Raw genomic sequence first — 12,220 nt, forward strand, 5'->3', positions numbered from 1 at the left:
GTTGTGCTTTAATCATTTTCATGGCAGGCAGGCAGTGTGGCAGTAGACTGTAAACCGCAAGGCTGTCTGCTCATCCTCTGCCACTCGCACTGAGCACATGTACGTTTATCTGTTCTAGCAAATTCAGAGTGATTTACAAATGAGATCAACGTAATCAAGTCAACATCAGTCAGGGGTTTGTTTTGAAACAAGGATCTCAAAACTAGGATAACAAAAATTAACCAAAACAACCGAAAAATGCTCTATTCCTTATAAATAAGCAATCATGAAACCAACTAAAGCACAAGACCAGTTACCCTTAACCTTAACTACAAAAGGAACCGAACATAAAGTAGGAATGAATTCAAAAAACAGGAAAGCCTTCAAACGCTTTGTAAACACATTGAGGGAGTCAGTGGTTAAGATAAGCCTGTGAGAAGGTACACATGAACGTGGAGATGGTGTCATCAAATACTGTTTGTTAGCAGACCTGAGTGGGTAGGAAGATGCACAAGGCCTAATGAAAGCCTCAAAATAAGGTCTTTGGGGAACAACATGTACCTGTGTCGACTGGTTTAAAATGAGATGTGCCATTACTTTTTGGAGCATCAGCAGTGTCTTGACAGTATATGCCAGTTGCAGTAGTTAAGGTGCGCTGTCACCAGTTCCTGGGCAAAAGGCTAAAATGCATATTCTGCTAGATGTGTCTGTTTTGATTTTATACAGAGTGAATCTGCACGAATGCCAAGCTGCCACAATATGATCATCGAAAATTAGCTGGTCATCACCCCAGGGTTATGTGTTGACTTGGTGCTAGTGATAATGAGCTGAAATTTACTGAGATGTTGAATCAAAAATCTGGCTGGAATAATAAGGAGCTCAGTCTGTGACCGTTGAGTCGGATTTGGCTTCTCTTCATTCAGGCTGAGATGTTCCTGAGACACTGAGAGATTCAAGCCAAAACTGTGTCACCCTCACGAGGGAACGACAAGTGCAGCTGAGTAATCCGACCACAGAGGTTATATGAGAAGCCAGAAGAATTGATCATTAACCTAGCAAGAATGTGTACAAGAAGAAGAGGAGAGAGGGCCTAGCACTACACCTCTGGGCACCCCAATGTTTGCTTGATGTGACTTTAATAATAATAATAATAATTCTTTACATTTATATAGCGCTTTTCTCACTACTCAAAGTGCTCTCCACACAGGGAGGACCCGGGAAGTGAACCCACAATCTCCTTACTGCAAAACAGCAGCACTACCACTGCGCCACCTGTGAGGACTTTGGCTCATCTCCCCTTCATCTACCCAATCTAGCCAAGTGGTGGGATTTCGACCATCTGAGAGGTTAAAGAGGGTGGCAAGGAGGATTTGATGGCAGGAGGACAAGTGAAAGATGAGCAGCAGATAACACTAGGGATGTCGGAAGAACTGATATGTTGGTTCTAAGTTGAAACCAAAGTTCCTAAAGCATAACAATACAATACAATTTATTTTTGTATAGCCCAAAATCACACAAGGAGTGCCACAATGGGCTTTAACAGGACCTGCCTTTTGACAGCCCCTCAGCCTTGACTCTCTAAGAAGACAAAAACCCTTGTAGGAAAAAATGGAAGAAACCTTGGGAAAGGCAGTTCAAAGAGAGACCCCTTTCTAGGTAGGTAGGGTGTACAATGGGTGTCAAAAGAAAGGTGGTCAATACAACACAGAACAGAACACAAGTAATCCTTAATACAATACAATAATGTAATAGAAATATTGCAAGTACAGAGCAGCAGTATTCAGCAGTAAATGATATCACATGATGGGATTTTGATTTATTCAGAGTACTGGAGTCTCTACTTCCCCCTATTGGCCATTCCATAGCTGAGTCAATGCTGGCCCAGCCAGTCTGATGAAAGGACCCCAAAACCCGACAATTCCTGCGATCCTCCATCAGAGATGATTTTACCTTAGGCAGGTAGAACAACTTGGCAGGTAGGCAGTGGCACCAAGTGCCATGTTTGAGTACCGAGAAGAGAAACAGAACAGTTGGTCAGGAACAAATTCTAACTATCATATTACTTATGTTTTAGTGCTAATGACTATACAGTCTGCACAGTTAATCAGCAGCTCTAGTCAGGGTGTGCTAAACTGAAGTTGTGAGTCTTCAGCCGGGATTTAAAAGCTGAGACCGAAGGGGCATTTCTTATAGTAGCAGGCAGACCACTCTACAGTTTAAGGGGGTCCTGTAACTAAAAACTAAAAGCTCAACCTCCAAATGTTATTTTATTATAGTACCAGCTTTTTTACAGTATTGTTAAATACCGAGAAATTTAGTGCAATGTTCATGCATTGCTGCAAGTAAACAAAGTACTGCAGAAGGCTCAATAATACACAAGAGAATAACGTGAGTAAAAACTGCATATGCAGGTGACTCACGGTGGTGATTCATACAGATTTACACGTGTCGAAAAGGAACATGGCAGAAGTCCTGCTTGGAAACCCTTTCAGCTCGAAGCAGGCAATTGGAGGAATAACACTCGTTATTAAAATAAAAAAGGGCAAAAGACACACACACAGGCTCTCCTTATTGCTACTTTTAAGTCCGTTATGAAATTAGTTCAGAAGCAGATTTATTTTTGGTCTCTCTGAGAGTGAAATAATGTTACTGATCAGATGATATTAGTGTCACACATGTTTTTGTAAGAAAATTAATCACGTTTTAATAGCGTCCTACACAGTCCCAATAAATGAATGGAGGCTTTGCATTCATTCTCTGATTTTTTTTTAATGAGCTCCGCCATCCATTTTCTAATCGGCATATGCAGTATGTGGTTGCAGTTTACACATATAGAAGTGTGAGTTGGACTGGCAGTGCTAACAAACGTTGTAGTAAGAAAACATCAAGGAAGGACACGAACAAAGCAGATACATGGCCTCTCTAAACTGGCAATGATGTGAGCTGGTCCATTTGTTAAAGCCGAAAAAGAAATTATTTAGTATTTCAAAGCTGTGAAGCACAAGGCACATCTCCCGATTAGTAAGACATGTAAAAGCTGGGATGCCAACTGGGCCATCCTGCTAAATTCAATCATCCAGAAAAACGAACAGAAACAAACACTGTCGAGCAACGGAAAACGGGCTTCTTATGTTAGAATAATTTAGATGAGAAGATGCCATCCAGCCCAATCCTATCCACTTAATTCACCTAAAATAACATGAAGTTGGGTTTTAGAGTTCCCTAAAATGTTACTGTCTACCACACTACTTAGTCACATATTCTATATGTCTGTGGAAAAAAAATCTTAAAATTTGTACAAAATTCATCATCCACAGGTTTCTGTGTCCCCGTGTTGTTGTTGTTGAACTCATTTTAAAATCACACACTTGATCCACTGGACTGATTCCCTTCATAATTTTAAACACTTCAGTCAGGTCTCCTTTGCCATCTGGGCTCTGTGGAAAAAAGAGGTTCGTCTGAGTGGGTCAGTCACGGGGAGGTCCGACATGTGCAGGCTTCTCCCTGAAGTGAGACGCCCTCCTCTGGGAACATCTCGGCTTTGTATAATAATCCCAGTCTGAATGGGTGGGGCCTCTGGGATGCTGTGGGCGGAGTTCATTTGCCCTCATAGGTTGGTTTCTTAGCGCAGTTAAAATAAAAAGAGACGATACAGTTGGTGATTGCGCCCTCTCTCGTCCCAAGGTGGTATTGCATACATTAGTAATAATAATAATTCTTTGCATTTATATAGCGCTTTTCTCACTACTCAAAGCGCTCAGCAATTGCAGGTTAAGGGCCTTGCTTAAGGGCCCAACAGAGCAGAGTCCCTTTTGGCATTTACGGGATTCGAACCAGCAACCTTCCGATTGCCAGTGCAGATCCTTAGCCTCAGAGCCACCACTCTGCCTAGTAGTAGAGTCCTGAAGGTGATTCTCGGACGCCCATGCGTGACATCTTATATGATTAACCTTTTTTTGACCATATGCAGTTATTTCTTATCCTAATTTCAGTTCAGCCTCAAGTTTACTGTGTAATTACTTTAAAAAGCATATCTACTTATTGTTTAATTGAATCTTTCAGAGCACAGAGCTTTAGTTATGACACTTCTTAGTTCCAAAGTTCACTTAAGATACTGCCACAGAAGACTTGGATCTTCTCTTGCCAGCCCACCAATTCTTCCTTGATCTCTAAACTTTTTTTATTGGGGGTGGTCTCCCACTCTGAACCTGGAGCACTACCGTGGCAGCCTGTTCTCATTTTACTCAACTGCAATCAGACTCATGAACAATCAGTAACTTTGTGTCACCTCCACTGCTACCTGCACATATACTTGTGCCACTGTCTCTATTTATTCCTAGGATTCTGGTTTTATTTATTTACTTATTTATATTCATTTATTTATTGTGTGTGGTTTTTTTTTTTTTTTGTTTTTTTTTTGTCTATGTTCACTGTCTGCGGGGGCACATACAAGCAAGCATTTCATTGTACATGGTACTTGTACTTGTACACATGACAGACAATAAAGAATTGAATTGAATTCTAAACCCTTTTCTTTATTAATGACCAGTTTTTGCTGCTAATTAACTTCTTTTGCCTTCATTTTAATTGACTTGCTATTTAAGACTCGGACCCCTCAAAATGTTTTATTTGTCCCTTAATTAACAGCCAAATGAGATACAAAATGAGCCAACACATGAACGGCTAACCCGTATCCATCATACGATCTGAAAATACAGAAAGGTGAAGGTCTCCGTGATGTTGATCTGTTCAGGTCCACCACACATTTTGTCGGTGCTCTTAGAAAAAAGAAAATGAAAAGTTTTGGAAATGTCTACTATGATAGAATGAGAGCAGCAACAAGCAATGGAAATAAGTAACGGGTTTAATTAGCAGCAGGAATCGACTTGTAATTAAGAAACTGGCAGGAGGTGGAGGCCCCAACTTAGCTGGTCATCTGTTGGCTTACTGTGTGTCTCAATTCTGTTTTGGGGAAAGTTTAAGGAAAAAAATGAAGCAATTCTGAAGACTGAGTCTTAAGAAACAAGTCCATGAAATGACAAACAAAGAAGTCGATTAGCAGCCAAAACGGGCCACTGATTAAGAAAAGGGTTAGAATGTAAACCTGCAGCCACAGTAGTGCTCCAGACCCTGAGTTGGAGAGCCCTGTTCTCTATGAACTGGTCGTGTGTTAAATTTAGTTTTTTAGGTCTCGAATGTCACCAGGTTCATTTCTGACCTGAATTGGGTCTTAGACTGAGCTTTTGCTAGTGGGCAGAGGAACGCAACACAACATTCTCAAAGCAAGGTAGGGAATGGAGCCTTTTCTGGCAGAATCCAGCACAAGGTGGGAAGCCAATTGCAAGATCCACTCCCATCGGTCCAGTTTAGAATTATTAAATAATTTAGGCCGCTGAGATGTCTGAAGAACGCCACTCACCACTGCACTACTATGTATTAAGTACCAATACATGTCAATGAAGTACTTTTTATTATAATTCTTTTTCCTTTTTTCCCTTCTTATGTGCTCAGTTGGATGTTTGTCCAGCAAACTAGATAAATTAACATATTGTGGTAAAGGTAACAAGAAACTAATGAGCACCATGTTAGGCGGAGTGGTGGCTCTGTGGCCAAGGATCGACGCTGGCATTGGAAGGTTACCGGTTCAAATCTGGTTACTGCCTGCTGGGCCCTTGAGCAAGGTTCTTAATGTGAAAATTGCTGCAGGGGCGCTCAGACCTCCAAAAGGTCATGCGAAAAGATAATTTCCAAAATATGTCATAGATCAAGTAGATCATGTGTTCCTGACCACAGTTAAATCTCTCTATTATAAGAGATAATTTCAACTGTTTCTATCCATCCATTTTCCAACCCGCTGAAACCGAACACAGGGTCACGGGGGTCTGCTGGAGCCAATCCCAGCCAACACAGGGCACAAGGCAGGAACCAATCCCGGGCAGGGTGCCAACCCACCGCAGGACACACACAAACACACCCACACACCAAGCACACACTAGGGCCAATTTAGAATCGCCAATCCACCTAACCGGCATGTCTTTGGACTGTGGGAGGAAACCCACGCAGACACGGGGAGAACATGCAAACTCCACGCAGGGAGGGCCCGGGAAGCGAACCCGGGTCCCCAGGTCTCCAAACAGCGCTACCCACTGCGCCACTGTGCTGCCCCTAATTTCAACTCCTGCGAGAGATAATTTCAGGTCCTGCGAGATGAGACTTTTTGCCAAGAGATTTTGCCAAGTCCCGCCCTCCTCTCAAACCTTTACAACCACGCCCACGGTCCAATCACTTCTCATTCGTGTGAATGCTATTGTCAGACACAATTCCTGCGTTCTCGGCTCCAAGCGGGGTTGGAAGTAAAAGACAAAGAGTAGAAGACAAACGTCGTAAAGAGGTTAAAAAAAGGTTGGTGCGATACACATGCAGAACTGGTTAGAGATTATGAAAGTACTCAAATTTGAAAGTCTCCAAAAACTGATAGTAAAAATTACATTAGCGCTAACAAACAGAAATTACTCGGTGAAATAACGGAACAGAGAAAAGAGATTGAATATATGGACAGTGGTGATATGACAGAAGTATGTAGATATTGTTTGGCTTTAAACTTTAAGTCGGAGACTTGCAGATCGTCTCATTCGTGTTGCCATCGGGGAAAAAGTAGTGTTGCCTCCCAATGAAGAGTCGTATCCGAGAGCATTAAAAGATTTGTTGTTTGGTGAAATCTCCATACGCGAGCGGCAGAGATGCAAAGTGGCTGGTGCGAAGTGCAGGCCGGTGGGTTGGCGAGCGAAGCCCCCCTAGTATAATTAAGATAAAAGATCATATAACATGCTATAGCTTTGTCATATCTGCTCAATCCAATTCAGGGTGGAACAGAGCAAAAGCCTAGCCCAGTGTAATTGAGGCGCAAGGCAGGAACAAACCTGGGGTGAGGCACCAGTGCATCGCACGCACACACACTCACTCACTCGGGGGCCATTTTGGTGTCACCTGTTAACATAACCTGCACATTTTTGTAAATGTGGCACAATGACTGTTCACCAGAATTTGAACCAAAGATGCTGGCTCTGTGAGGCCGCAGTGCTAACCACCACACTTTACTTCTACGTCAGTATCAGTCCTGACTTGTGTCCTGAGAATTGAAGTCGGGGTTAAAAAAAAAAAAAAGAAATCTTCAAGCTTTTTATTTAGTATCCTTTTACATACTATTTTTTTTTTCTTTTAAATTAAGCAAAACTCTTCATTATAATAGCATGTTGCCTTCCAGTATGAAGACTTAGGGGAGACGTCGTGAAGACGTCGTGTAGCTTTTCTTTCGTCTGTTTGTGCTGTCAGATAGATCTGATGAGCGGATTGGCGTTTTGTGTAAGCCTAATGCCTCCTGTCTTCCCATGTGCCATATTGTGCCCATGAGCTGATGAATGTTTAAAGTGACATCTTTGAGTTGTGCAGGGAGCTTCTTAACTGTTGTGGTCTTTTTTCTATCTCGTTTTTTTTTTTTATCTTGCGTTGTTCTATGCATTATATGTTACTTTGACTCCACCCTGTGCCTTTCTCCACTATGACACTAAGTGCTGGAGGCCGACCACCCAGTCTCTCCTGCACTGAATCTGTTCTGCAGGGAGTGGGCTGCATCTGGCGTGTCTCACTTTCCAAAAACTCCATTTTTTTTGCACTTGGCTCTGATATAAGAATGACTACAGTGCGAGCTTCCCCAAACCAAACCACCCAGGGCGTAGCACGGGATCAAAGTAAATGTTCATTTGCAGCAGCAGGTGTTTGCATTTCCTTTGAGAGGATGTTGGCTGCATGCATCAATGACAGCTGGCCGCCACATCTGTGTGGCTTGTTTTTACTCGCTGGGAATTTCTTCCCTTTGTGTTTCATCAGAAGTGAAGCCTTCTGTTTAGACTCCTAACAACTCCATGCCATTTTATATTCACAGAATGCGGATAGCTTTGTGAACATGGAAAGCCTGTGAACCCAGCATAAGAGCCATTGGTCTCAGTAGGCTTATTGAAGTTATCAAGGTTTCCTCTTTAACCTTCACCATTTAGCATTTGGTTGCAGATTCTCAAATCCTTTTGATTAGCACAGGGCTCATGTAAATCTGTAAGAATTGACAATCTCCATGTCTTTCTCACTGACGGCCACTTTGATTACAAGTATTCATCTCTTTTGTTTCCTAACCCACCCCTACACTGTTTCAGAAACATGTCATTCTGAAAGCCAAGGTCTGGGGAAAAATAGCCACCGAAACTCAAAGTGACTACCCCAAGATGACGACATTTCCAACTAAGTACAGGCAAGGTAGGAAGAGGCGGGTCCAGGTGGATGGACACCAGAAGTGATGTCAGAGGTTGTAGGGCTGTCAGTCATCCCGTCTGTAGAGGGAGGAAAAAAGAGCCGTTAGTATACAGCGCCACCCTGTGGATTGGAGAGGAATTACCCACACCAGAGCCTTTAAGCCAGGGATTCCCAACTCCACTTCTGGAGGGCCCCAGTGGCTGCAGGTTTTCATTCTCACCCTTTTCTTAATTAGTATCCTGTTTTTGTTGCTAATTAACTTCTTTTGAATTCATTTTAATTGACTTGCTCTTGAAGACTCAATTTTTTTTCCTTAATTAGTTGCCAAACATGACCAGCAAACTGTGGCCATCATACAATATCTATCTATCTATCTATCTATCTATCTATCTATCTATCTATCTATCTATCTATCTATCTATCTATCTATCTATCTATCTATCTATCTATCTATCTATCTATCTATCTATCTATCTATCTATCTATCTATCTATCTATCTATCTATCTATCTATCTATCTATCTATCTATCTATCTATCTATCTATCTATCTATCTAGGGTCTCAGTAATGTTGATCTGCTCAGGTCCATAAAACATCTGACCAGAGCTCTTAGAAAACAGAAAATCAATAATTTCAGAAATGTGTGCTATTGCACAATAAGAGCAGCAACAAGCCACGGAATTAAAGAACGAGTTTAATTAACGACGAGACTCGGTGCCTGACTGAGCAACTGGTTGGAGAGAAATTGGTTGGAATCTGAGGCTCTGACTTAGTTGGTCTTCTGTTGGCTCACTCACTTCACATTTCATTTTATTTGGGTGCCATTTAAGGAAAGAAACGAAGCAATTCAGAGGAATAATGAAGAAATTCAGGGGAACAAATCTTAAAAGAATTAAATGAATTTAACAGAAGTTCATTAGCAGCAAAAATGGGTCACTAATTAAGAAAAGGATTAGAATGAAAACCTGCAGTCACTGTGGCCCTCCAGGACCGGAGTTGAGGACCCCTGCTTTAAGCTGTCCCCAAGGTGCCCAAGTGTGACAGGTGACAAACTTATTTATTTTTTCTCAGATGCCTAGGATGTGTTTAGTTCTCCCCAATCCTTGGTGGATGTGAACCAAAGGCTGTGATTGCTGCCATGTTATACACTATGTTGAATCCTGACTACCATTTTACATGTTTTATAATTAATTATTGTAATAATGTTCTGTTTATTTAGAAAAATTGGACTAGCTGTAAATTAATCCGTTACCACAGATGTGACTGAGATAAAAGCTCACTTTTATGATTGTACGTGCTCTCATTTTGGCCCATTTTATTCTTTATAGGAATACAAGCTGTGGGATAATGAATTGGAATACGTGAATCAGTTGTTGGAAGAAGATGTCCGGAATAATTCGGCATGGAACCAGAGGCATTTTGTCATCTCTAACACGACAGGATACAGTGACCCAGCAGTCCTGGAGCAAGAAGTTCAGTCAGTATTTTAATGTTTTATTCAGAGTCGGGACTGAATGGGATTGCTTATGGTCGGCTGGCACTGTTTTAAGGCCTTTTTCTGCCTTTGAAACCATTGGAAGATAAATTTGAAAAAATGAATTGGATACTAAACAAGTTTAACTCTCTGCGTCTGCCACAAATTGACGCGTCCTTCAGTTCCATGATGCACCTGGTTGCTCTCCACTGTACAGCTTCAGTTGCTGCTTTGATTTTCTAGCAGTGTGGCTGTGCAAACAGAGTAAAAAGATTTTTGCTTTCATTCATATGGTTGCAGATATTGAATTATGAATACCGTTAAAGTCACAGGGACGGCTCCTGCTTGGCGTCTCCATGCAGGGACAGACCACATTGCTTTCAAGTACAGGACTGACATGAATATACTGCGGGTGTCCAACTCTTCAGAATTCTGGAGACATTTCACAGCTTTCTACTTCAGTTAGTGTTCCCTGTCTTTGTAATCCAATGTCATAAATAGTTTATGCTAAACTAGCAAAATACCCGCGCTTCGCAGCGGAGAAGTAGTGTGTTAAAGAGGTTATGTAAACATATATATACATAAACATACTGTATATACATAAATATATACATATACACATCCACATATATATACATATATCAACATATATATATACACATACATATATATATATATATATATATATATATATATATATATATATATATATATATATATATATATATATATATATATACACATATATACACACACATGCAGACACATATACATATATATACATTACATATTTGTATATCTACATATATATACACATATATACATATATATACATATACATATTTGTATATCTACATATATATAAACATATATACATATATATACATATTTGTATATCTACATACATACACATCTATCTATCTATCTATCTATCTATATATATATATATATATATATATATATATATATATATATATATATATATATATATATATAGCAAAATACCCGCGCTTCGCAGCGGAGAAGTAGTGTGTTAAAGAGGTTATGAAAAAGTAAAGGAAACATTTTAAAAATAACGTAACATCATTGTCAATGTAATTGTGTTGTCATTGTTATGAGTGTTGCTGTCATATATATATACATATACACATATACACACACATACACACACATATACAGATATATTATATATACATATACACATATATTTTTTATATATATATTTTTTATATATATATATATATATATATATATATATATATATATATATATATATATATATATATATATATATATATACACATACATACATACATATACACACATAGATGCACTTACAATAACATAGAAATCAATATAAACAACATTAACATCATTATCATATGAGAATATGAAGTAATATATAAGAAGCACATTTCATATAATATAAATTATTAAACAGTAAAATCTTCTTCTATAATTTGCTACCGTGGCTTTTCGTTGGTCTGTCCAGGATTTTAAATCACATGTAGCTTGCAAACCGTTTCACGTATTGACTTGAAATGTGGTACACATATAATACGTCACGTCTGCTATCCGCTTTATGGGTGATGAATGTATTACTCTTTTTATGTTTATTTTATTTTAGAATCAACTCCTATCTGCGCACACCAGGGCGGCCGTGGGCAGATGCGTATGGTGTATTCAGTCCATGTTATCGTGCATTGCGCTGTCACTGGTATTTTGATAAAAGAATTTGAACAATATATAAGAAGCGTATAAATTATTAAACAGTAAAACATTAACATTTAAGAAGTAAAGTTACATTGAGTACTACTGCAGTGCCTTCGGGTATACCTCATTTTTTCTTTGCCCATTACATGCTTAAATGTATACATTTTTTGGTGTACCTACCCGAGAACACGCGACATATAACCGAGCGTGGGAGAAGCATGGATTTTAAACACGCGTTGAGTTCATCTGCTGGTCTCCGTCGTGGAATAACTGGTAATGTTTGACTAAAATCTACAGCGAGTAAAACGACATTACCTCCTTTTTTTTTTTTACGATCTCTGAGATCTTGCTTTTTTCGGTTCAAGGCTTCATAAGCTCTTTTATGTTCAATGTTGTACTTAATAAGTACTAATTATCCCAAACCATCATCTTTGAATGTTGCAAGACTTTCGCCTTGTATGTAGATCGGGGTAATTACATTCATTGCATTCCTAGTCTGAATCACAATCTGATTGTATGGGTGGTTACCTGGCACTGTAGGGTTGCCACCCGTCCTTTAAAATACGGAATTGTGCCGCGTTTGAGAATGAAATTGCGCGTCCCGTTTTGAATCAATACTGGACGGGATTTATCCCGTATTTTTTTTATCATTTTTTTTTTAAAGCAGCGTCTCATGCAAATCATCCCACACGCATTTTATGAAGATGCCTCCTTTCCTACTTTTGATTGGGTAATACTTGATGTCATCG

At 39.7% G+C, this 12,220-nt stretch overlaps 2 protein-coding genes across 2 annotated transcripts in view; one reads left to right on the top strand and one right to left on the bottom strand.

Annotated features, from left to right (window-relative positions):
* Positions 1 to 12,220, bottom strand: part of pigg (phosphatidylinositol glycan anchor biosynthesis class G) — a 1,234,979-nt gene that overhangs the window by 595,620 nt on the left and 627,139 nt on the right. The gene's annotated exons all lie outside the window — the stretch shown is intronic.
* The window catches only part of fnta (farnesyltransferase, CAAX box, alpha), a 49,742-nt gene that overhangs the window by 22,066 nt on the left and 15,456 nt on the right, over positions 1 to 12,220 (top strand). Inside the window, exon 6 of the mRNA XM_051929933.1 lies at positions 9,613 to 9,761. Within this exon, the coding sequence (XP_051785893.1) occupies positions 9,613 to 9,761 (149 nt within the window). The remainder of the gene's footprint in view (positions 1 to 9,612; positions 9,762 to 12,220) is intronic.

This window comes from Erpetoichthys calabaricus, chromosome 7 (assembly GCF_900747795.2).
Source record: "Erpetoichthys calabaricus chromosome 7, fErpCal1.3, whole genome shotgun sequence".
Classification (NCBI taxonomy): domain Eukaryota; kingdom Metazoa; phylum Chordata; class Cladistia; order Polypteriformes; family Polypteridae; genus Erpetoichthys; species Erpetoichthys calabaricus.